The 27,370-nt window shown below is 47.1% G+C and overlaps 1 protein-coding gene across 4 annotated transcripts in view; it reads right to left on the bottom strand.

Moving 5' to 3' along the window:
• Window positions 1-27,370, bottom strand: part of Snx29 (sorting nexin 29) — a 397,982-nt gene that overhangs the window by 87,343 nt on the left and 283,269 nt on the right. For 3 of the 4 annotated variants that reach the window (XM_052197692.1, XM_052197691.1, XM_052197694.1), the window contains 2 exons: window positions 24,709-24,825; window positions 2,033-2,088 (listed from right to left, as the gene is read on the bottom strand). In XM_052197692.1, coding sequence (XP_052053652.1) covers window positions 2,033-2,088; window positions 24,709-24,825 — 173 coding nt within the window. The remainder of the gene's footprint in view (window positions 1-2,032; window positions 2,089-24,708; window positions 24,826-27,370) is intronic. The other variant, XM_052197693.1, reaches the window with a different exon arrangement.

The following is a 27,370-nucleotide window of genomic DNA, read 5'->3' as shown; positions in this document are numbered from 1 at the left end:
GTATGGGTATCCAGTGGCACTCCACAGGAGGAGGTCCCAACCCAGAGCAGCAACGCCCTCCTCTGTTCCTTTCTCCACACTGCTAAGGCCAGGAATCCTGTAGGGCCAAAGTAGGTGAACCTACACTGGGTCACATGTTCTAATTCCAGATCATTTACTGCACTGTTGGAAACGACTGCCTATGTGACTCTCCTGCACATCAGCTCTGCCAGTCCTCTAGTTCTCCTCCCGTCTATCATTCATCTGTTCACAAAACAAGCATCCAGCGAGGACCTCCAATGTGGCAGATACAATGCAAAGCATAAGAAAACAGGTGTATCTCTCTCCTTCATGGAGTATGTTGGTCCCCACAAAAGGGTAAAAATCACACAAATTATTCTACATGGCCAAAGGAAACAGTATAATTTCAGTTTTAAAGTTTTATTGAGGCATGGTCTAACCTGGAGATTGTCTCATGTGTATTTGGGAAGACATCTATTCTAGCTTGGACTCATAGGATGCACAAAGGCCCATGTGTTAAAGACTTGGTCCTCTTTCTGTTTGTGGCCCTAACAAGAGGTCACAGGACCTTTAACAGGTAAGGCAGAGTGGAAGAGAATTAGGGGTCATACATAGTCTTTCCCTAATTTCTTTGCTTCCCAGAACCATGAGGTAGGCAGCTTGCTGTGAACCATTACACCCTGTCTCTGCACGGGCCCAAGAACCACAGTTCTACCCTACTAATGATTGAAACCTTCTAAACAAACAAGCCGTTTCACTCTATAAGCTGAATGCCTTAAATACTGTTATAGCAATAAAGAACTGACTAACACAGGGTGTATTCTATTTGGTAAAGTGCCCCATCTGATATGTAGCCACATCTATATACTTACTTATCTATATAACTATATCTCTACCTCTATATCTGCATCGACTTATGCTGTGTTTCACTGTGTTATAGCATTGCTATTACTGATCTTTCTAGCTGCTCTATTATGGAAATGGTATATGCAGCCCCAACAGTCATAGAACTGGCTTTGTTTCCAACTGTGGCTGGGGCATATATACTGGAGGATCAAGCTCAGTTTTGACTTTGGTCATTCTTCCCACTCCCCTCATTTTCTCCTCTACCACATCAGCCTCTATGGCAGCCTCAAATGGGACTCTCAATGTCCTGCGCTGACCAGTCTAACGCCAGTTGCTAGCGTGCGTCACAAAGCTGGTTCCAGGACTTTCACCCTATGAAAGGGATCACTAAAGCTCAGAGAGGGGGGCTTATCTGAGATCACAATGTTGTAAGTCTAGTGGAAAAGATTTTAACACAGATCTCCTGGCTGTAAACAAAATGTTCTTTCCAACCTACTGCCTCTCCCATGCTCTAAAAGTAGCTTTTCTGAATGACTCTTTGCCTAGGGAGGCAGGACATCTGTGGTTGAGACAAAGGCCCGCTGTGTCTGGTGGACCTTGAATTCCTGGGTCTGAAACTAGAGAGGCTGGACATGCATCCACTGACTACACCTAGGTGAAGAGAAGGAGGAAGACCTTCCTGGTGCTGGGCCCATGTTCCTGAGGGACCTGAGGAGTCTATCGATCACCAAACAGAAAGTCCAAAGACTAACTGTAACTGCTCCCTCTGGAGTTCCCAGTAGAGTATTCACACAGAATCAGGGCCAGTCAAAACCAGAGCAGTGCAGACACAGACAAAGACGTGGGCTGGGCATGGGGCTGTACCAAGGTGAAGAGTAGAGTGTGCACCCTGGGCCACAGGACCCCCTGGCCTGCTCAGCTGACTGTGGCCTTGTGGGGGTAAAAAGTAAAAACTCTATGTAACACCTTCCCAATCTGAAGTGTCAGGTCAAAACTAAAATGATGGTAAGGCCCAAGAGAGAATAAAGCATATTAGACGTCCTGGACCTCAGAAAACTGTCTACAATCAAATGGACCCTGTGTGGATCTCATAGGCCTTTCTGACATCACTTGTAGACTTCAGGATGTGGGGCAGCAACAGGGTCCACTCTCTACAAGCCCCTCAAGAGCATATGCACGGACTTACATTTCAAAATCCGACAAACTCTGGTCTTCAGATGTTTGGCTCAAATCTCCAGGCACCTGCAGTTGGGGAAAGTAAGGTGGGGGGAATGCATAGGTTACCAGTTTGCACATTCACCAAAAACTTCTGTCTCTCCTGTCCTCAAACACTTCCTCTCAGAGAGAGGGGGAAAGCCACTACTGAAAGACAATCAGATTTCATGGAGGGCTGGCTGGGGATGATGCTGCAGTCATAAAAACATGCTGTCACGCATGATCTCAATTATTTTTACAGAAAAAGCACTGTTAATCCTATTGAGATAAACACAGGCATATAAAAGCATGTAATTTTGGAGCTATAAAGGACTAATTAGGACTGGTAATATAAGATATCATCTATACAATGAAAAAAATATCTATTGTCAGTGTGAGGAGTATAACTAATGTCACACCCAGTATATGAGCAAAAGAAGCTATTGCCCTCTCAAAATGACTGTCCTTTTGTCCCATAATGTATGTGGGAACTACAGGCAGAAAGAACATGGAGGCTCCAGACTGACAAGGGCTATGTTAAAACATGGTTGGTTTAACATGAAAATCAGACAGTGTCATGATGGTCCTTACCAACACTGCTTGGGGTCCTAGTCATACACCATGAGCCCAGGAGGCATTGACAGCACATGACCTCCAGTGATCCCCTAGCCCCCAACATTGGACTGAGATGGGGACTCAGTCATCAGGGCTGGCACAAGGACTTAAAATAGCTATGCCCTGACTGCCTGATGCCCCTGCTGCTGAGAGCTGCTAAGATAATGATGATGATGTTATCCCACCATCCAGGGTGGGGCTTCTTACCATCTGGCTGAAGTTGACTAGGATTTTAAGAATCTAGACAAAGAAAGGGGATACACTTAGACCAGAGACGAGCATGGGGATGCGAGGGGGAAATTATCAACAATGCCCATCAATTTCCACAACAACTTGAGGCAAGTTAGTGCTGTTTCCCTCAAAGTGAAATGAAGAATTGGAGCTTCCATCTAGGAAGCCAGGTCTGCCCACTTCAGTCCTCTAATGAAAACGAAAATGAAACCACTTAAAAAGTAAAGTCCCAAGGCTTTCGTGTAAGGAAGGCTGGAAGAGACCAGAAGGTGCAGCCCAGCTCTGGAGTCAGGAGCAGGAGTGAGTGGAAGCCTTGGTTGACCTAAGTGGCTTTACACCAAATGTTAGCCTGCCTTCTTCCTGGTTCCAGTGTCCTGATCAATCAGTTCTCTGGGATACACTGTGATGGACAGATTCAGACTCATCTAGGAGATTGAGGAGGGTATGTTTGTGAGGAATTTTCTGGGGGCAGTTAGCTTAGAGCTCTGTGTTCAGAAGATTCGGGAAGCAGACGGACTTCTGCCTTGTCGCCAGGCAGACTCCACTCTCACAGGGCAGCACCAAGTTCCTCACTTATCCAAGGTCTTGTTGGACTGGGCTCTTGTGTCACATTACTGTTTTTGTGACTATTACTTTCTGTAGGTGGCTGGAAAAAGCTGATATAACATATGCAGAAGGCAGAAGATCCCTAAAAAATGCCATCCTTTAAGAGGGAACCTTTTGCCAAAATTAACCTAGAAGCAACAACCCTATGTCAAAATGTTTGCCAGAGATCATCTCTCAGGCAGCAGGTGATAGCTCAGTGGGAGAGCATTTGCCAGCATGGGGAAGGCCCATCCCCAGCATACACCACACCAAACCTCAGGTGCTCCTGATTATAGAACTTAAAATATATGCAAGCTATTGAACTATCTTAACAATGTTAGCTACAGAAAAAGGGCCATGTAAGGAGGCATCTGAGAACAATGTCGAGAGAGAGAGAGAGAGAGAGAGAGAGAGAGAGAGAGAGAGAGAGAGAGAGAGAGAGAGAGAGAGAGCCAGAGAGAGAAAGCCAGAGAGAGGGGGGGAGGAGGGAGGGAGGGAGGGAGGGAGGGAGGGAGGGAGGGAGGGAGGGAGGGAGGGAGCGAGCGCATGCACTATCCTAGATAATACACAATAAGCAGTTGACAGGAGCTATCACAGCAGGTGGAGAGTGAGCTTGAGAGACTCAACTTTCTGTAAGATAGAATAAGCTATCTTCTGCGATACTTCTCAAGAATAAGTTGACTTTCTCTACATAATGACAGATCTGCAAATGAGAAAAATCCTGGTTCAAATGCAAGCCTAATTCAACTAGGGCACCAACGTGGAGAGGCGAGACCTACCTAGTACCCGTGCCTGCTTTTGCATCCAAACCCTGCAGATGTGAAACTCAAGGTATTGATGGTGGACGTGCCCTGTGGGAGCTGGGGTGGAACTGGGCCACTGCCGTTCATCACTGCACCCATTTTGTGTCATTTGTTTTGAGACTGGCTCTCAAGTAGCCTACGCTGGCCTTGAGCTCTCTCTATAGACAAGGGTGATCCTCCTGCCTCTACCTTTCGGTGCTGGAATTACCAGAATGCACCACTGCAGATTTATGCAGTGCTGGCAAGGGACACTAGGCCTTGATGTCTGTTCCGCAAGCACTCTATTGAGTGAGCTACATTTCCAGCCTCTTAGTGTATTCACTTTGAATAACAGTACTTCCAATTAAAACCTTAAATAAAACTGTGGTAGCTACTTAAAGTGTACTTTTGATAAAAGTTTAATAGCATACATAAAAGCTTGGCCTTTTTCAAAAGCAATGAGGGAATACATATGGCCAGCGTGGTCCCTAAGTGTAAGCATATCTATGTGTCAATATTGTTAGAACAAAATACAACTAGAAGATGACAGCAAATTCAAATGAGGCTGAACTACCTATTTTAAGCATTTCTGTAGTATTCTATAATAATGATATTTCTACTGATACACATTCTAGGACAATCTGTGTACCTATTATATTATTAAGGTAAATATTCTTTCTCCAGCTTCTTCTGGGCCTCTTGTAGCTTACTAAGTTGCAGAAAGTCAGATGAGAGAGATTTTGCCTTCAGTTCCAGAGTCACTGGAACATGTGGGATGGGCTCTAAAGCCATGTGCCCTGCCTCTCACCCCAGTGCAGACAGACACAACCAGAGCTCCAGCGATGGAGGGACAGCTCTCAGCCACTGCTCCTCCAGTATCTTCCCGCGGCACCTGAGGCTAGGGACAATTCTTCAGGCTTAACTGAGGAAGGGCTCATAGGCTGTAAGGATAATAGGTACCTGTGCATCAGAGCTACAGTTTTAAAGGCAGCATCCCCAGAGGGCCTACCTCAGAAGAACCTCTGAATGTGCTCATCCCACAAAGCAGACACCAAGGGCAAACCAGAGGGAAGGAAAGAGAAGACAGTTCCTCAGGGACAGTGTTTTTCTGGGAACATCCAGTGAGTCTAAGTCCTGCAGGCTTAAAGGCTTTTCTTCTAACTCTGTGGCTTTATAGGGATCAGGAAACCAGGAATTATGTGTCTTCCTGAATCCTGGAGAGGCTATTTGGGCAAAAAAGGCTGTGTATGACCTTAGGAACCTTTGGGGAGCCAGGCTGATGACCAGGTCAGGCTCTGTACCAACTATAGTGGTCAAGGTCAAGGTCTACATAAAGTTTACCTGTTCTATCTGTCTAAAGTGATGCCAAACCTCCCCTAGGCCGCCAAAAGCTACTCTTTCTTTTTTTAGTGCTGGGGATACCATTTAGATTCCACATACACTCCCCCACTAAGTTATAGCCCAGTCTCTTTATTTTGAGACAGGTCTTACTAAGTTACAGAGATGGCCTTGAACTTACCTAGAGCCCAGGCAGGCCCTGAACTTGGAATCTTCCTGCCTTAGCCACCAAATAGTCTGGATTGTAGGTCTGTACTACCAGGCCTGGCCAGAATGCTAATTCCACAGCACATTCAGGCAAACAGAGAGATTTGTAAGAAAAATCGGCTTCCTTTCGATAGTAACCACAAGCATATCTTAGACGTCCTGAAACCTGGGGAATCCAAGGAGATCCAGCTTGGGCTGTGGCCTCCTCACTGAGCCCAGAAAGGGGCTGCTCCTTGTTGGCCTGTGAGCTAGGCAGTGATGAGGTGGTTGAATGATGGGGTACATGAATAGGCAAAACCCATCATTGGAGAAACAGACCAGATAGATTCTTGGGTCTTCCTGGAGCAAAAGCCCCCAGTGCTATGCACAGCAGGGTAGAGTGGGAGATGAGGTGGGAGATCCCACTCCCAAGGTCTCCTGGCTCAGGGCAGCCCAGAGCCAGAGCGCTCAGTGGGCACTACACTCTATCCTCACTGTCACGATGGAACTCCAGCCAGAGTCCTGTCACTCTGACATGTCAGTTCCCAGACTTAAGAAGACACCAGAGAGTCTGCCCCAAGTGCCCACTACATGCTCCCTATATGCTTCTGAAAGAAAGGGAGGAAGGGGAAAGGGGGAAGGAGAAGGGCGACCGTTAGAAGCTTCCTCAGCTCCTTTAGTATCTCCCCTGGGCAGAATCAGGACATAGGTACAGACAGGAAGGGTGGACAGAAAACATGACTGATGGGGGAGCTATGCCAGAGGGTGTCTAGGGGGGTGACGGGAGGATCGTAAGTTCAATGCAGTGGGTTTGGGCTAGTGCTGCTTGTATTGTGGTAATTTGGGTCCCCAAATTGCATGACAATCTGCATGTCTACACACAGACACTGAGGGTCTCTGCCCTCCGTTTGTTTCGATTGCTAAATAAAGTTGCCGGCAGCCAATGGCTGGGCAGGGTAGACAGAGGTGGGACTTTTAGGGTCCCCAGGCAAGGGATGGAGGAAAGACAAGGGAGATCTTGCCATACCTAGAGAGAGAGAGGGGAGGCACTGCACCTGAGAAGGTGAGGGTTTGAGAGCATAGCCACTATGTAGGAACCAGAGCAGCCCCAAGAGGGCTGCCCGACTGGGCCCAGGGCAGCCAAGATGGAATATAGGTGTTAGTAAGTAATAATATCAGAGGGAGGTGGACTGGCCATGTGGAAGTCAGGAAGTGAACCAGCCATTGAACGGTTTTAGGCATATCAAAATATAAAGACTGTGTGTGTGTGTGTGTGTGTGTGTGTGTGTGTGTGTGTGTGTGTGTTTCATTCAGTTCATTTGGGAACCTAGAACATCCAGGCAGGTGGCGGGGAACACCACCAGGATCAATGTGAGTACTCAATTGAGTACTGCTGTATAGTTCAAGGCCAGCCCAGGCAACTGAGTGAGACAGATCTTGCCTCAAAATAAGAAAACAAACCCATACCCACAGTCATAAGGGGAAAATAACAAGAAATCACCATCCAGCAAAAGCTCCCTGTACTACAAAGCATGCTCACATAGCCCACCCCAGATACCTCCGGCCAGCAGCTGTGGCCACAGTGTCATCTCTATCCCCAGAGAAGTTCTGAGGACTCACATGAACAAACAAGAAGAAGCACAGGTGTCAGGAGCACAGCCCAGGCCCACCTGCTCAGGAGCGCCAGGAATTCCATGCATTCAACTCTTCCCTTGAGAACAGAGCACCAGACACTAGTAAAAAACGGAATCCACCTCTAGGTGGAGACATGCCCTGTCTCCTTTCCTCAAAGTTAATCCGGTTGAGCAGGTCAAGGACCTGGCTCACAGTGAGATCACTTCTGTCCCTGGTGCAGTCCCTAGAAGTTGCTATGGAGTTCAGTAGGGTTTGCCCACTGTTCATAATTCTGCCTTGGAAAGGCCTCTCTGTTCCTCCTGAGGCTCTATCCCTTTCTGATGCTGTCAGAGCCTAAGTCTGGGCAATCCCTTGTACTTTGGCCTTCCTTACTCATTCTAAAAAGCTTGTTCCATGGGGCTGCGAGCTGCCACATGCCTAACCTCCATGCCTGCAGCCACATGCCTAACCTCCATGCCTGCAGCCACATGCCTTGACCTCCATGCCTGCAGCCACATGCCTGACCTCCTTGCCTGGGGCCACATGCCTGACCTCCATGCCTGGGGCCACATGCCTGACCTCCATGCCTGGGGCCACATGCCTGACCTCCATGCCTGGGGCCACATGCCTGACCTCCATGCCTGGGGCCACATGCCTGACCTCCATGCCTGGGGCCACATGCCTGACCTCCATGCCTGCAGCCACATGCCTAACCTCCATACCTACAGCCACATGCCTAACCTCCATACCTACAGCCACATGCCTGACCTCCATGCCTGCAGCCACATGTCTGACCTCCATGCCTGCAGCCATATACCTGACCTCCATGCCAGCTTTTCCCCCCTTTCTCTTCTCCATTCTCCTCCTATGCTCTAAGTGGGCCCATATGCTCATAGATAGCAATATAGAAACCAGAATGTGTAGGTTTTTCTCTTTAAGGGAAGGAATGTGCATGCCTCTTTCCATCCAGAGGACTGGGATTGGATATGTTAATAACCTTTGCTATCAGTGCTAGGCCTCACCTGAATCCCCCAGACTCCTGAACACTGTTTCTCAGTCAACAGAAACCATTCTTGTGGAAGAGGTCACAGGTACCTTGCAAAAGATATGCTTTTGGCCAAGGAATTTCCATGTAGACATGAGTTAGGCTTTATTGTGATCATTGTGATGAGGAAACCTTTTTGTGCTATGTTTAAATGTCTAAAGAAGTAAAGTGCCCTGGGGGTTAGACGCCAGAAGTGTGGAGCAGCCTGGATGAAGGAGTCATTCTGAGCTCAGTGGGTCTCCCTCTTGGCTCTCACCCATATCATTTCTGCACGCAGTGGAGCCTGCAGGGACCCCGCACTCTGGGCAGCTTCAAGATATTCAGCTAGCCTGCCTTAGGGTTTTGGTTTTGTTATTGTTGTTTTCTTTTAAACTCAAGTAAATTGTCCTTGATCTTCATTTTGACTCCACTCTTAAATTCATTTATGAAACTAAGAACCCAAGAAAGAATCCCCATTCCCCAGTATCATGTGGTAATTCTGGCATGGCTCCCCAAGATTGCCAATAAGATTTAAATTTTGCCTGTTTTTAATTCTTTAATCAGAGAAAATGAGTCCTTCAACTTGGACTCCTCCTGTCTAAGATTCCCAAGTGCTGGGATTACAGGCATTTGCCCCATGCCCAGCTTTGGTGACACTTTTTTTATTCTAACCTTTATTTTATGTGCCTTTGGTGTTTGGTGTTTTGCCTGTATGTGTGTGAGAGTGCCAGATCTTGGAGTTACAGGCAGGTGTGGGCTGCCCTGTAGGTGCTGAGATTTGAATCCTAGTCCTCTAGAATAGCAGTCAGTGCTCTTAACTCCTGAGCTATCTCTCCAGTCCCAGTTATGCTTTGTAAAGCAATTACCTTCTACATATAGTAACACAAGCCCATAAAAGCTGTCCAAGAAAATGCAACAAGTCACTAAGTGCCAACAGCAGGATCTGAGCTCAGGCACCTGGCTTTAGAATAGGCACAAAGAATACCACAAAGGTTTGCCGCCTCTGCCCCTCACTGTTCACACTCTGCCTCTCAGGAGCCTAGAGGCTGACATAGTTTGTACTCAGAGCTTTGATGTGGAGTGTCTCTGACAGAGCTCCACTGCCACCCTCTACCATCCACCTGTCCCAGAGTGCCACCACTCTACACTGGCTTTCTACGACTGCCCCTCTCCCTTCGGTAAGCTCAGAAAGCAGTCTGCATTTCCATGTTTGCCATATCAACCAGTTCACATGACACCCACCAGCCTGGTCTAGCACCTGGCACACCACAGGTACTGACTAAATGAATGAATCATAATATAAACTATATTTCCACTCTGAAATGTCAATTAATTTTTAAGCTGCTGTGCAGCAATTCAAAATTCTTCATATGTGGTTAGGATAAGTTAGCTTGGGGATTAAAAAAAAAAGAACCAAAGAAAACTAGTTTATTTGTCTTTCAGTTTCAAAGTTCTCAGGTTCATTACTCAAAAGAAAAGGTAAGAAGAAAATGTGACAGCCACAGTGAACATTTCTCCCCGCCATGGACTGGCACAGTGCTCTATGTGCAGTCATTCTCTTACACATTGGTTTTCAGATAATCTCCCTTAAGCAATTAGCTCTTTTTTTTTTCAGCCAAAAATGAGAACCATTTTTCAATCCTCTGACACTCTGCTTTCTTACTTCATTTTAGACTATGGAAGCAAATGTGAAAGGGCACAGCTATTATCTTCTGGCTGGGGTAGCCAGGCAGGCATATGTGGCTGCAGAAGGGACCATGATGTTGACCTGCACTCTCACAACCATGAGGAGGACTCAGAGAGGCTGGACCATATGCAAGGCTCTGCTCTTGCCTGTTTGTTAATTTACCCGGTTTGCAAATAGACAATTACAGGTATCAGATGCTTGTGGTTTAAAAAATACTCAAGACCAAAGACTAAAGAGGTGGCAACTAAGAGCCTTTTTATTTTATCCTCTGTGCAGCCCCAAAAGCCTCAGTGGAAGCGTTTTGTATTTTTGATGGGTCACTTTCCCTCCTAAGATCATGCCGGTTTCAGGAGCAGCATTCTCAGGCTCCCAAGGGCATTAGGCATGTATGAGATTTCCCACTCAATGTCTGCACTGCATAGACAAGGAGTAGACATGCAAATAGAGAGATGGATAAGTGGATGGCTGGAGGAGGGAAGGAAGGAGGGAAGGAAGGAAGGAAGGAGCATATGTAAACGATCCAGTTTACTTAGAGTGGGCACTAGCTTCTTCCTGTGCAGTTAAACTGCTCAGACAACATTTGCATAAATCCAAATATACAAGAACATACTACAGTGCCACTCCCAGTAACAAGGGCCCGGGAGGAAGTCATGAATAGTTATATAAACACAGTCAGAGTGAGACCACACAGCTCCTAAGAAAATTGCAACCCTCCTCCACTAATGAGGAGTGGCCTAAAACAAAACATCAAAGCCAAGGCCTGACACAAAACAGGTTGCAGGGAAACCACTGTCTTTATGAAAGAGTGAGCTTCTGCACCTGTGCATTTGGACTGAGTACTTTGGAAACAAGGACACTCATTGGAAACAAAGATCAGAAAAAAAAAAAAAGAAAGAAAGAAAAAGCTTTCCATTCTGTAAAACTTGGAACCTTCATACTTGTTCTATGTATAATGCAAGTTGTTAACTTTCTCGATGTAAGTTTAATAATCATGCAGTTTTATATGCATAAAAACAGAAGAAAAAATAAAATAAAAAATATATGCCTCTGGGTAGGGAGCATGGAGAGACCAGGAAGGAGCAGGGAAAGAAAAGCATTCTGGGAAAAGCATTCTGGGACGAGCTAGAGCTCAACATGAACCTTAGGAAGAAATGTGAGGTGATGTCTGCAACTTTTAAAAACTAATAACAAAAACACAAATGAAGGTGGATGGATGGTTAATGGGAAACATGCATAAGTGATAGACGGGTGGATGGATGAGTAATAAATGACGGATGGACAAACTGGGTAGTAGTAGACGGACAACAGATGGAGGGACGGACAGCGGGCGGGTGGGTAGGTAGATAATGGATGATGGACAGGTAATTGATGGATAATGGAGAGACAAGTGACAAAACAGGTACAGGAAGATGCTAGAGATACAACTTTAGTGGTGAATGCACCATTGTTCAACAGAAAAAAATATCTTTTATATAACAATTTTTTTCAAACAAAGTATTTGAAAGGTTTTATTCACTTGGGCTAGAGGAATAGCTGAACTATGTTACTATTGTCTAACAGAGAACAAGCCTGAACACAAAAGGAAGAGAAAAGCTATTTTTGAGGTGGTTAATCAATAAAACTCTTGTGGGTTTTTTTTCTAAATTCTGCAGTATTTGTGGTATGTATTAGCTCTCTGGTATAATCTATTTGGATTTATTTCCTCATCTAAATAAGTTTGGCTTTGGTTTTGCTTTTATGAAGGCCAGTTAAGACTCAGCTTGCTGCCGTGCACAAGTTACAGCCTTTCGTCCTGGGAAGCAGAGGCAAAAGGTGCCTTGGAGGGCTGGTGTGGGGCCTTCGGAGAACTGTCTACCCAGAGCCGGGCAGAGCTGGTATGGAGCATGAGAATTGCCCACTGAGAGCAGGGCGGAGCTGGTTTCAGCCAGCAGCAGGCACTGTTCTTTCCAGCTGTTACCACTCAGGGGTGACTAGTCACCTGCAGCATCAAGGATTCAGACCCAGAGGTGTGGCCTTGGGATCAGTCACACATTTGGAGAGTCAGCAATGATATCACAAACCCACACACTGCCCGTTATTGGCACTTATCCCAAAAATGTTATATCCAGTTCTAAGCTGGAATCAGATCCTCTCTGTCAGGAAGGATAGCCTCACACAAGCCAGACTAAACTTGGAATGCCTCTCCACGAAAATGAGGTACCTCAGCCAATGAAACTTCACCCTAACAACACCCCTTCCCACTCTCCAAGGTGCATATTCATGTTGCAGGATTTTCCCTGTCCAATTATATTAGGACTTCAGGAGGACTGTGGTTAGACAGGGAAAAGGGAGGCGGAGAGAGGGGAAGAAGAAGAAAATGGAGGCAGGCATGAACCAGTGTGGATTTAACCAGCCACAGGTAGTTATGATACCATAAAGTTAGAATAATTGGGATAAAGCTTTCATCATTATCAATTAGTTCTGAAATTATTATATTGGCATCTTGTAAGTTGTGATTTTGTTGATACATAAATCTGATTATAAGGTTCAAGAGTGCTTTACGTGGTTACTGGAATGTGGGACCAATGATGGAAGAGAAGGAACTATCGGCTCCAGAGATATTGAGCCAGACACTGGGGGGGGGGGGGGGGGGGGATGGGCTAGTTGGAGAGACTCACTGGGAGTACAGTCCAGCCCTGCTAGTGAATTGGTGGGTTGACAGAAGCAGGAGTGCAGAGAGTTGGCAGGCTCATTTTTAATATTTCCCGCCAGGTTCACTCCAAAACAAGCGTATGTGCATGAGTTGTTTCCATGCATATCATCTAAGAGAGCTGCAATGCTGACATCTTCAGAGAAGCTCCTCCCTCCCTGGCCCTCACTGCTGCACCAGGACCCTGCTGACTGGCCTATTTTGGATTTTGCTTCATCCTTCCCTACCCAGTGCGCATCAGTACCTGAACTAGGCTCTGCTCTGCTCTATCCCTGCCTGGTGTGCAGCAGCACCTGACATCCCAAGGGGAGAAGACGACCACAGAACCACACACCTGATGCTCATGTAGACGCCAAGACACACAGTGGCATCTGCTGGCAGGGGGACGCTCCACAATCACAAATATCCTTCTATCCTTAGTGTAAGGCCTAAAGGAAGCATGAAGCTCACTGGGAGATATTCTGCATGGAGACAAGAATGGTGGCCAAGAAGATATCTAATTTAAGTCTGGTGGTTTGTGTTGAGAAGATGAACACACATACACACACACACACACACACACACACACTTAATGGGTTCTTTTCTTCTGGAATAGTAGCTACAGAGGGTTGAATGTTGCCACTAAAAGAATACATCTACATCAGAAAACTCAAAACTTATCAATGTGACCTTACGTGCAAAAACAATTTTTGCAGATATAACAAATAACGTCCCTTCCAGGAAGAAACTGACCTAATTTTTTATCTCTTTTGTCAACAATCAGAAAGTGAGGTCTGCTAAAGATGGCTGCATGGGGATGTTTAACAGCCCCTTGATAATTCCACCTCTCCAGGTGTGACACACCTCACTTCTGAACTTGGTGACTGTTATGCAAGGTGTTTTTTGACACAAGGCAAAGCAGCAAAAACGAGCTCTGCTAGACAACTACCTGTCTCTACTCTTGTCTAGCGGCTGAGACAGCAGGCACAGTCATTTTGCTATTCAGAGCTCCCACATTTCCTGAGGAAAGGAAGATGCAGGAAAAAGGGGCCAACTATTGTTGCCTGCTGCTTGCCATCCATTTGTTTCCTGGGACATCATCCCACTGGTTGATTTAACCCATGGATGGACACCAAATCACTCAAGCTAGCCAGTGCAGCCTGCTCCGGCCATACAGATTAGTTCTAGGTGGTGCGGTGGGCTAAGCCAACTCTGCCATAGTGATCCCAGCTGAGATACACTTTTCTCTCAATGATACACTAGGCTATTCCTGGAGAAGGATAAGACAGCTGTGGCAGGGGACAGTGAGGACAGAAAGATGTAAGATGGGCTATTTCTTGATACAGACTCCACAGTTCTTATCTAATGCTCGGTGGCTGGCTTTCCACCTGTCTAGGCCTGTCTAGGCTGCTTTCTCTTGGTCTTCTGTTGGAGGCATTCTCAGTGATATGGACACCACAGATCCAGAGAGCTCTCCCAGCTTACATTCTATTTTATGTCAGTCTGTAAGTTTTCACAGCAAGGCCAAAGCCTGAAAACAAATCCCAAAGGAAAGCACTCAACCCTCCATCCAAGGAGAGCAGCACTCTTTCAAGACAGACCACATCTGCCTTGACTCTTCTGTCATCTGTCAGGACCTACTACACGGGTAACTGAGAGGCACGGCTCATGTGCACAGCACAAGCAGATCAACAAAACAAACAAGCCTTAATTCCCTACTATGCATCATTCCTGCTGACCCCAGTACCATGGCCCAGTGCCCAAGAACCAAGCACTTGGCGCGCCATCTAACTGGATTCTCCAGCCACACCCTCGGGAGCTACACACCACCCCTGGAGGCCTTGAGATACTCCTTAGTAATTCTACCCTCCCTTCTCTGACTTCAGAGGGCTTGCTTTATATTCCATTTCTGGGTAGAAGTTTTGAGAGACAGTGTCTCTTGTTTCTTGAGCTAGTCTAGGTCTGGGTCAGGGCATATGGAAACCATGGAGCACAGTCCCTGCTACCCATGAAGGACAAGGAACGTGATGGAAACAGAAACAGCGGTTTCTCATCGTGACATATTGGGACTATTTGTTACTATAGCACAACACAGTCTTCCCTGACTAACACAATAGACCCCATTTACAGATATGAACACTGAGTCTGAGGAAAGCAAATCATGGATCCTGTGTCCAGCCATGCTACCCAGGATAGAAGAGAGAAACCCTTGACATCAGATGGCATGCCTCAGAGTCTGAGGTCCAGAATCCTTCATCAAGCCAGCTAACCTGTAGCTTTTAGGGCAGCTTTGACATGTGCTCTTGATGTCAAGATCAGAGGCTGAGCGGTTTCCATTTTCCATGCCTTCCTCCTCCATAGGTTCCTCTACTAAGCTCTGGGTTTTCTGAAAGCCACTACAAAACGTTCAAGCTCTTCTGTGACTGATGGACAACTTCTTACCCAAATAGAAATAGTTCTGATTGCCGGGCGGTGGTGCACACCTGTAATCCCTGCACTCTGGGAGGCAGAGGCAGGCGGATTTCTGAGTTCAAGACCAGCCTGGTCTACAGAGTGAGTTCCAGGACAGCCAGGGCTACACAGAAAAACCCTGTCTCGAAAAAACTAAATCAAAAAAAAAAAAAAAAAAGAAAGAAAGAAAGAAAGAAAGAAAGAAAGAAAGAAAGAAAGAAAAGAAAAGAAAAGAAAAGAAAAGAAAAGAAAAGAAAAGAAAAGAAAAGAAAAGAAAAGAAAAGAAAAGAAAAGAAAAGAAAAGAAAAAAAGAAATAGTTCCGATTTAGGTATCAAAGAAATCAGGGATGGGCAATACTTGCTGCAATAGCTCCTTACACTTGACAGCAAGGTAAAAAAAAATGACAAGAGGAACAAGTCAGCTCGAGACTGATACACAGCGCTGGGCTGGAATTCTAAGTATCTGTCAAATTCAGTCAGCGTGTTCTGGGCATCCAGAGTAAAGATGCTTGGTAAGAAGTAGAAATTAATAGTCACTTGTTCAATAAATATTTAATAGCCCATAGCAGGTGCCAGGAGCTCAGCCAAGCAGAGAAGAACCAACCAATTCTGTGCTGAGTGGCACTACGTGTCACGAGGAGAATGCTCCGCGAGAACACGGGCATGCACACAGGGCTGTGGCCTCCCACACGGCTGATCTGAAGGCACCCTCTGTAAACTTACACCTCACCCCACTCTCCCTGGTGGGCGGTACTAGTTTTATCTAAAGATGAGGACAGCTCTGGAAAACCAAGAGGCCTGTTGGTTCCCTCCCTCGGTAGTCATGGGCAACTACCTCACCTGGCCTCCCTGTCTGTCTCACAGGATTGCTATTATAGCACTTGGCATGTGGCATGCAGCACAAGCATGGTTAGTAGACACTGTCCTTTATGGTAGGCAGGGTGTAAAAAGGGTAAACCCACTTTTAAGGGTTTCTTTATCTCCCAGGGAAGCAAAAAGATTTCATGATAAGACTAGCAAGTGTAAGAAGCCATCAAGGCAGCTCTAGCCACAGAGGTGTGCCTCGGAGGGTGGGCTTAGACCTTGCCACTGAGGTGTGCCTCAGAGGGTGGGCTTAGACCCTCGAGGATGCTCAGAAAGCACAGAGCCGAGCAGCAAGCACATGCTAATGAATGGATACAGGAAAGTGTCAGAACAACCTAACAGCATCATTATCCCACAGATGTTAAAAATAGGCAAGCACGTCTTATATGCATGTGCACGTAAGTCTATGCAATGTGTGTGCATGAAAGACATCCTGAAGTATGTGCACTGATGTTCCCACAGCAAGGCCATTGGAAGAGAGGAACCTGTGTCCTGCCCTCCAAATTACTGAAACTCTTTCAGAATATGTTTTTTATATTGTGCTATTTGGAAAAATTTGAAAGTGTTTTAAAAGACACAAGGGTTGAAAAGAAAAGCTTTGCAGACAGGAACAGCAAGGGCAGGTGGTAAAGCCATGCGAGAGTGCATGCGAGAGTCGCCGGTCCCGCCTTGGCAGCTACCAGCCTAGGTTGAACAAACCTAAATATATGGCTTCCTAGTTACTTTCTGTACAGAAATGTACATGGTGCATCACGCCAAACATTTCACATTTCAAAATTAATCAAGTCTCCAGAAAAAAATTATGGAGTATAAGTACCATGATCATACTCTGTGACTATAATTTTCCATCTTTAAGTATTCATAACTGCTTTTTAATAAAGCCTTACGTTAACAAAAGGCAATTAACCCAGGCTTTCTGATCAAACCTATAACTCCACTTACTTAGGAGGCCAAGACACGGTGAGCACAAGTTCCAGGCTAGCCTGGGCTTCAAAGAAAGCTCTAGGCAGGCTAAGCAACGTTGTGAGAGCCTGCCTCAGAATGAAAATTCAACAGAGGGCTGGGAATACAGCTCAGTAAGAATGCTTCCCTTCCACTGCTCTTGGCTCAAGCCTGTGGTGTCTGTGTACACGCACACACACATGCACACACACACAAATACACAGAGACACGCATATAGCCCAGGAAGAAAATACCTGCACCCTAGAGGGCATGGGCAGCAAGCACTGGCTGCAAGCTTGGCTCTTACAGGATGGGTGTGGCAACTTGGACTTGGGCATCATATTCATGCTGGCAACAGCAGTGATATTCCTCAACAGTAGAAATAAAGAACGCCACTTAGTTGGGAAAAAATAAAGTATAAAAATAAGACAAGCTGGGATCTTTCTAAGTTTATCAAAATCCCTGAACAAGAAGATAGGTCTCGAGTGCTTGGCTGGCATATTTTATTTTATTCTTTAGTATCCGAGAGTGTTCCATTCAAGCTTTGGGTGATAAAATCATCTTGGTGTCTATGACAAGCAACAGCACAGTCAAAGCAGACAGATGCACACCAGACAATACATGTTCTGAAGTTAACCTCACTCCACACAGAGCAGCCATTTGAAACTGTGAGAGACTGACTGCAGCATAAACCAGGGCAAGAAGTCCATCCTTCAGTCTCAGCTGAGGTGGCACAGAGTTGGCACAGCTCTGTGACGCTGCACACCTTGCCAGCAGACACATGATTCCTATCACAATGGAAATACATTTCCAAGGTTCTATACACACTATCTGAAGTGGTCAGGTCTCACACACCTGCCACCATCAACAACCAGCCCCCCATGCCTGATAAGCACACAGGCTTACCACAGGCTTCAGGTGAGGAAGGGCTGAGCCAGAATGACCCCATTGGTGGAGAGTGTGCTGCTATGCATTCCAAGTCATGGTAACACAAGGGCAGTTGCCCGTCTCCCGACAGGAAAACAAAGCTCTACCTAAGAAGGGGCTTTTTTTCCCTCAAATGGAGAAATTTAGAGAGGGTCCTGCAAGCATTTTTCAAGATGATTTTGGGCCGAAAACTACTGTTTCTGTGTTAAGCTTCTATGTGGGATACACTTTTAGAAGCCTTTCTTAACAGCATTGTTCAGAATAATCTGCAGAGCAGCAGATGGCTAAAACACACATGCCCAAGCACAGAATTCAAAAGCCTCTTATAACCTAGATGTTCAGAGCTTCGAGGGACAGCAGCAGACAAGTTGGCACTATATCATTAGAGATTTGCCAACTGCCACCAAGCCAAAAAGTGAATTTCTTATTAAGCTTCTGTCCTTATGCAGCACCAACCCTAACAGTCAGTCCCTCTGAAGATTTTAAAGGAGCAGAAATAGGCCCACTCTGAAGTGAACCTTATTACACACTGTGGGATGGGTCATCTCTGGATTTTAATCATGTTTCTCTGGAATCAGATGGACATCTCAACAGTGGGGGAATGTCCTGTGCAAACTGGTGCGTCGCACAGTAGAGATTATCAAAGTCCGTGATGTGGCAGGATGGGAAATCACTTTTCAGGACAATGGAAGACCCTGGTTAGTGATGTTACCATAGCTACCATAGATGTGTGGTCACATACACATGATATATGCTCCAGGCTCTGAGCAGATACTCATGAAGACATAGTGCTTGTCACACAAAAGCTCTCAGTCCACAGGGGAAAGGAGACATGAAGGGATGAGTCAGAAGAATAACTGCCACACGAAGGGTCACAAGCACTTAGGTAAGGGCCCCAGCTAGTCACAGGGATGGGCACCGGAGCATCCACAGAGGGCTTCACAGAAGCTCAGGAAAGGAAACCATGCCCTCTCTACTGGCACACCCTACTGACACACACACACACACACCACAAATACACACACCCTGCTACCATACACATACATACAAACACTCCACATACACACATGCCACATACACAAAACACATATAAACACTCCATATACACATACACACACACCACACACAAAACACATATAAACACTCCATATACACATACACACACACCACACACAAAACACATACAAACATTCCACAGACACACATCACATACACAGATGTAAACACATACCACATACAAACACACACATGCACATACATACTACACACACCACATACAAGCACACACACACACCATGGAAAGTAATCTCAGGAAGAGGAAGGACATATGGGTTTTCAGTTAAACAGAAATTCTTGCTGTACCACAGTGCCTTGTGAAAGTGTATTAAGCAGGAGTCGAGAGTCGAGGAGGAGGAGGAGGAGGAGGACAAAAAGGATGGGATAGGCAAGAGGCCTAGGGCACTCATGCAAAGGGAGAGACAGACAGACAGCAGAGCCAAAGAGAGATGAACATAGAAAGACACACAGAGGAAGATGAAGACAGAGACAGGGAACTGGCCACAGAGGAGAAGAGGGACAGACATGGGAAGGCAGAGGTGCCGTAGGGAGAGAAATGGAGAGAAAAGCACACAGACTGAAGCAATGAGGAGGAGAGAGGAAGGAGGAGAGCGGAGGGAGAAGAGGAGAGAGGGAGAGAAGAAGGAGCTCTGTGAGCTGTTCACCGCCAGACTGCTCAGTGGGCCCCAGGGGCCCCAGGAGAGGACAGAGGCTGCAGCAGGAGGGCCTGGCAAGGAGTGTCCCCCGTATTTTATCCCGATGACCTGGGGTCACACATGAGAGCTCTTTTTCTTGGCCCCACAACTCATGGCCAGGCCATGCTCCTGGGGCATAGCAACCTCTGATGAGCCTGGAGGGATGTATCAGGACTTGCAGCGCAGCATGAGGAACTCTCAGAGCCTTTCCACTGCCTTTCTCAGAAAAGAGTTGTGAATTCCTTCCTAGAAACCCTGTCCCTAGAGAAGGGACTTCTGGGAACACTGTGTGTGGCCAGGTTTGTGGTGAGCGCTCTGGGAGGTCCTGAGGCGAACACCAGCTACTGTGCTGCCTTTTCCCTAAGACACATTTCCATCAGTCTTCCTCACACGAAGGAATAGCTCCTTCGTTTTCACGACGTCTGCCTTCTCTGAGTTGATGCTTCCAAAGAGCCGCTTCTAATTCCAAGGCCGAACAACCAGTGTGATCAAAACAATTACAGAGGCTTGTAAGCTTTTAAAATAGAAACTAAATCATCATCATCATCAGCAGCAGCAGCAGCAGCAGTAGCAGCAGCCTTTGAGTGCATAGTGCCGGAAGGAAGGAAGGAAGGAAGGAAGGAAGGAAGGAAGGAAGGAAGGAAGGAAGGAAGGAAGGAAGGAAGGAAGGAAGGAAGGAAGGAAGGAAGGAAGGAAGGAGGAGGTTCAGCAGAGTGCTGAGCACACCGGGGGACCTCTGAGCCACACCAGAGTCCGTGAGTGTCTACACCGCCCAGGGTGCTGTGCCCAGGACATGGCTCATCAGAGGATGCTGGGCCGGGGCAGGAACTTTTGTGTGTGGACTGAAGAGGAAGCATCAAGATGCTTGAGTTCGTAAGAGTTCTGGATTGACTGTGAAATAGCCTCACAGGCCCTCGTGTGGAAGCACTCGGTCCCTGGCTGTTTGGAGAAGCTCTGGACTGTGGAGTCTAGCAGGAGGTCACCGGGTGGGAGAGGGAGCTTGAAGTTTACAGCTCAGCCTCTCTCTGCCTCAGCCCCTCCCCCTTGCCACCATGATGGACCGTACCCCTTTAACTGAGGCACAAAAAAAATTCTTCCCTCCTCTCAGCTACTCCATCCAGGTTACTTTAGATTGGTTATTTTAGTGCACATGGATAAGCATTTTGCCTCTATGCATGCATGGATGCACACTATAAACATGTTTGTTGCCCTCAAAGGTCAAAAGTACCAGATTCCCTGGAACTGGAGCTACCAGTGTTTATAAACCACGATGTGGATTTTGGGAACAAAATTTGAGTCCTCCGCAACAAGTGCTCTGAAGCACTAAGCAATCTCCCTAGCCCATCCAGGCATTTTAACAAATGAGGAGAAAAGTAACTTACATTGTAAAATAAGTTTGTTTGTTTGTTTGTTTTAAAGAGTCCAAAGGGTTGGCAATTTTAACTGTTAAATAAAATCCAGTCTCTAAGATCAGATGAAGTCCTGCCCCTTCTCCCTGTAAGCCTGTTTTGTCTTCTGTAGTATGGAAGTCACAGCTGGCCCATGGGAAGTGGCACTATTAGGAGGTGTGGCCTTGTTGGAGGAAGTGTGTCATTGTGTAGGCGGGCTTTGAGGGGTCCTAGTGCCCACCCAGTGTGGAAGGGTCCTCCTGGCTGCCTGAAGAAGCCAGTCTTCTCTTGGCTCTGCCTGCAGCATGTCTGCCTGGACACTGCCATGCTCCACCTTAATGACAATGGACTGAACCTCTGAAACTGTAAGCCAGCCCCAATTAAATGTCCTTTATAGCAGTTGCTTTGGCCATGGTGTCTCATCACAGCAATGGAAACCCTACGACAGGCAGTAAGTAACAAGCAATTAGTTACTGCCAGCTTCTCAGATCAGCAGTTATAATCTGTACTGTCTTCATCTGTCATAACAAGAAGGAAGTGTGAAAGTAGCTCTCTGTGAAAGAATCCACAGTGACACTAGCCATTTACTCTTTCAGCATAAAGGACACACAAGGGCACTACCTAAGTTCAAACTGAGAGTATTTTAAGAAATGGGCCAGTGCGCACTTCCTGTCTGCTCATGGTCCCCTCTTCAGCCATCCCTGAGAGCTGGAACACTCAGAGCTAGACACAGAAACAGCAGCATCACGAGGACCTGTTCTAGTCACGGGAGATGATGGGCAGCATCTGGACATCTAGACTCACCACCCACTGCTCTTTCTCATTCACAGCACTACAGAAACATCAAGAAGAGGTGCTACTAACCCGACGGAGACACAGAATAACCGGCCTAGGGGTGGCAAGAGATGGGTGCCACCATCATGGAGAGAGACAGCAGAGTTTTCAGAACAGCTGACAGGAAGCAGTTCAACCAGAATCACACAGTCAGTGAAACGAAACCAATCCCATACATCTAGACTCAGATAACAGCTTAAGGAAGCTCAAGCAACATCCAGCAATGCCATCAGGGAAGCCAGTGTAAAACTCCAAGATGGAAACAAGCCAGTGTTGTCCATCAACTGCAAGGGAGAGAGGAGGGAGGACCCAACAGACAAAATGTAAGAAAAGAGCCAGATTCCCAAGGCAGGATGGTGGCTGGCAACGCCTGAGGGAGAGGAAAGGATTAGTGTTTTGCTACGAGTGGAGAGTTGGTCAGTCTCCAGAGAAGCATGGTATCATGGCGGGGACAGCTGCACAGCACAGAAAACACACGGCTGAGCTGTCTGCTAAGGGGCTTGGAATGAGGTAGGTGCTTTTACCTTCATTTTTAAATTGTGAGGGAAAAAACCTAAGAGACAATCAATGAATTACAAAGTGTGTGCCTCATGTGGATCCCAGTTTTAGGAACCTATTTAAAAATGGGAGAGTTGGACATCTGAATACTGATACTTGCTGCTGTAAACCCCTCTCCCCAGCCCCAGCCAGGTCCCTCCCTCCCCACTTGTGATTGCTTTCTTCTCCCTCCCAAGTGGGACTGAGGTGTCTTCACTTGGGCACTTGAGCTTGTTGAACCTGGGGAGATAGGAGGTTAGGGGACCCTCCAGAATGCACCAGAGACAAGGGAGATGAGAGACTCACAGGCCTCAAAGGGAGGGACCTTAGATGAAATGCCTGACAGTAGGAAGAGGGAACCTATAGAGCCCCCCTCCAGCAGGAAGACAGGGCTTCAAATGAGGGAGAGGGGGGCCATCCCACAGTCATAACTCTGACCCATAATTGTTCCTGTCTGAAAGAATTACAGGGATGGAAATGGAGAAGAGCCTGAGGAAAAGAAGGTCCAGTGACAGGCTCAAAGTGGGATCCAGCACAAGGGGAGGTCCCAAGGCTTGACACTATTACTGAGGCTATGGAGTGCTCACAAAAAGGGACCTAGCATGACAGCACTCTGGACGACCCAACAAGCAGCTGAAAGAGTCAGATGCAGATATTTGCACCCAACCAATGGACAGAAGCAGCTGAACCCTGTTGTTGAATCAGGGAAAGCTGAAAGAAGCTGAGGGTGACCCTGTAGGAAAACCAGCAGTCTCAATAAATCTGGACCCCTGGGATCTCTCAAACACTGGACCACCAAACAGGCAGCATACACCAGATGATATGAGGCTCCCAACACACATACAGTGAGGACTGCAAGTCTGTGTTCATTCAGAGATGATGCACCTAACCCTCAAGAGACTGGAGGCCCCAGGAAGTTTAGGTGGGGTTGGGGGTAGGGACATCCACATGGAGACAGGGGAAGGGGAGGAGATACGGGATGTGGAAAAGTCTGAGGATAGACGGGTTGGCGGGGTGGAAATAAAATATGGAGTGTATAAAAATAATAAAAAATATTTATATAAAAAAGGTTTTCCCCTTTCTTTTAGAATTCTCTCTTGTACATTATATCCCAACTGCAGTTTCCCCTCTCTCTCCTCCCCAAGTCTCTATCCTGTACCTCCCCCTGTGGCCCAGAACCAACCCACCTCTGCCTCCCCTCACAAAAGGACAGGCCTCCCAGGGACATCAACCAAATAAATGCAAACAAGCTAGAATAACATTTTCTTATTTTAGGCATATAAGTATGATGTCCAGAGATAAAACACTACTTAGTATTTGACTCAAATGTTACGGAAGGGGGAAACAGGAAGTGGCGTGTTGAAATCCAAGTGCGGACGGCTGGGGAGTGCTGAGCTTGGCAGTGGAGCCTGGGCGTGCACACTACTTCCCTGCCGACCTTGGGGACGTGGCATTTTGCATGGAAGTGTTTTATGAAGATGAAGCTATGATGGGCATGCAGGAAGGACCAGCATCCAACCTGACAGCATCACAGCTCAAAATGTTATAAAAAGTGAATATCTAAAGGGCATGAATGATCATAGGTTGTTTCATCAGATACAGAACGACTGAGCCAAGGAAATTATCAAGCAGTTCTTAACCAGGGGTGTCTGGGGAGATGGAATTAGTACCCTCTAGTTTAAAAAAAAAAAAGCAGGGATCCCAGCATTCCTAAGTCAGCCCACAACAACAAACAACTGCACGAGCAAAAATGTCAGCCTGCATAAAAAGCCCTGTGACACGTCCTATACAGATGCTCTTCACCAAACCACTGAACAAAAACAACCAAAAACAAGCAGTAAAAAGTTCCAAACCAGCAGACCACATGGGAACAAGAACACAAACCCAAGCCTGTTTCCTCACTGTGGAACTCTGCCCGTGCAGCAGAGCACAGACACACAGAGGAAGGCTCTAAGTCAGCTGAGAGCACAGCACTGTGGAAAGAACATGGTATGTGCCTGCATGACTGCACATACAACTGCATGACTCTCTAATGATACAGTCTGCACGGTGCAACACGGGTATGTGCTTGCTTGTCTGGTTCCTGCACCTTCCTAGGTCACTGACCCAAGAAGGAATGAACTAACTCAGAAGGTGGGCCTCTGGGTAGCAGAAACCTGGTGGAGCCGCAGGGAGAGCAGGCCAGGAAGAGCAGGCAGAGTGAAGTGGCAGGGCTCGGCCTGCTTGCTGGTGGGGAGCACTCACCGGGCCTCGGAGGTCAATCAGCTCCTGCCTCATTTGCGACACCAGGGCTTCCTTGGCCACCAGGGCCCTGTGCAGACGCTCGTTGAACTCAATCAACTCCCCATGCATCTCGGCCACCTGGAAAGGCAAGCAGGACATTGTCAGTCAGGAGTGGCCCTGCCCATGCTGAGCCCCCTGCTTCTGGCAGTCGCCCTCCTGCCAGGGACCATGGCACTGTGCACGCAGCAGTGGCATGCAGTGTGCACACAGCAGTGGCATGCAGTGTGCACACAGCAGTGGCATGCAACCTTCCTTGAGTTGGGTGCATGGCACTGTGCACGCAGCAGTGGCATGCAACCTTCCTTGAGTTGGGTGAGTCTGGCCGTTTATGGTCAGAAGATGACAACGTTGGACCATTCCACCTTAGCCACACTCGTACAAGGTTTGCCTTGTTTGGTAGTCTAAGTTATGCTTGCTGAGAAAGTTCCTGCTGGGGCTGGAGGTGCACACAGCTCAGGTAGCGAGACTGCCTGTCATGCATAAGACCTTGGGTTCAATACTTAGCACTGCAAACCTAAGCTAGTCAGTGGTGATGCTGCCCCAGCTAGTGGTGCAATGGGAATAAATGCAATTCCATTCACTGAGTCCCTGGGTTCAAGTGAGAAAACAGAAGTGAGCACCTTCCCAGCCATGGCAGCTCACACCTCAGCAAGCTCCTTCGCAGCAGGGCAGGACACACCCCAGCAAGTGCCACACTCCAGTCACCATTGACTCTATCTGCATCACAATAAATCCTTCCCATGCTCTCAGTCGGCTTCCTAGGAAAGCTCTGAGGGACACATGGATTGATCCCACCTTCCAGTCAGTACTCTGAACACAGGAGCTTCAAGAGCCTGTTCCAGGCTGTGTAATTAGTTGCTGGAGGGCAGATCAGAGCCCTGGCTGGGTGCTCTGAGACTGCACCAGCCCCACATGCAGCTGGCCAAGCTTGCAGTGAGCCGCAGAAGCTTCCAAACTCAATTATTCAACATGTTTGGCTGGTTCCCGGAGAAACAAAGATAAAAGTGCTATAAGGTAGTTTGTAGCCAATGTAAGGCCACTCAAGTATGTGATTCGGTGAACCATGAGAGGGTGTTCTCAAACACTGTCCCTGACCCCTTCAGGAAGACCCCTCTGCAAGCAGCCTCACTTGGCCTGACTGCTGCCTCCTAATAGACTCCTCCCATTCCTGGATTCACACAGCATTCACTACATGTTAGGATGCACGTAATGATGTCACAGGTATTTAACATGATATATAAAGTATGCATACTGTTAGAGGACGGACATAAGGCATGGGTGCACTGAAGTGATGACATGAATCTCACATAAAGGAGAAAAGGGGAGCTTCCCTTTTTTATTACAAAGACAAAATGTGCAGAAGGAAACACTTCCATGATGGGTTTTTAGTACTTTATGCGTGTATTTATTTACTCTTCGACACTTCTGCACATAGAACAGAGAACACATTCTGCTCACGTGATGCTTGCATCTGCTTGCTCTGTGGATCCAACACATATCCAATGTCCCCAACATGCCAGCCTCACCATGAATATGAAATACAACGTGCAAATGGCAGCAAGGATGCTGTCAAACAGTGCAGTGTGCAAGGCAGGGGTGGAGACGTCGGCGAGTCTCTCAGCATCTCTTCGCTCAGAAAGTCATTCCCCACTTGCCTCATTCTTCACAAAAGCTTAAGTCACTCTCACACGAAGCACATACAATATCACAGTAATGCCTGTAGACTGTCCACATGCAAGTCATGTGACCTCCTGGGACTTTGCAGGAAGTCCACAGCTGCCACACCTCTGCTGATGGACTTACTAATACGATCCCACGAACTCGAGCCTCAGACAGGTACCACTGTCTTTTCCTAGGGTGCTGCGGGAGTCAGGGCTGCAATAATGTCCCATAAATGCTTCCAACATCAAACCACACTGGGCTCCAGTGTGTCCACTGTGGGCTGCCAAACCCTGGCTCCCTTCTGCAGCCACTGCAGTGGTCTGTATCACACAAAGCTTGGTGGTCTTCACTGGGGAACGGTGGGGTGAGGAGCCAACGGAGCGAAAGAGAGAGAGCTTGATTGGAATAAGCTACGATGTACATTGTTACAAGGCCAATCTGTGAAGGCAAGCTCTCCAGCTCACATGTTCGTCTTCATAGAGCATATTCTTACACATAACAGTCAGATAAACAGCTTAAATCTTACCTAGGCCACATGAACTTACTGATTCTCAAATAACTAGTTCCAAACTAGAAGCAACTTCTGAGGACTCGGAGAATCTCAAAAAAGGAATGTAAGTCACAAACAGATTCCAATGTCACAAAACTAAAAGCAGCCCATGAATTCACCATGTCCTCCTGAAAGTGTGGCTAGCAGACAGCACCATATCTATCACAGCACAATGGAACTACAAGACTGGATTTAGGAGAGCAGACATCTTCTCACCTGCTCCACGCAGACTGATACCCACCATATACCCTTACCTGCTACTTGATACCCCCAATGTATCTACTAGGCCCAGGATAAAATCCATGTTCTCTCTCCCTCTCCCCCTCCCTCTCTCCCTCTCCCTGTCTCTCTCTCTCTCCCCATGTCTAACTCTTGGTCCCTTACCTACAACACTAGACTCTGGCAGTCCAC

This window comes from Apodemus sylvaticus, chromosome 10 (genome assembly GCF_947179515.1).
Source record: "Apodemus sylvaticus chromosome 10, mApoSyl1.1, whole genome shotgun sequence".
NCBI lineage: Eukaryota > Metazoa > Chordata > Mammalia > Rodentia > Muridae > Apodemus > Apodemus sylvaticus.
This window is presented reverse-complemented; position numbering and strand designations above follow the sequence as displayed.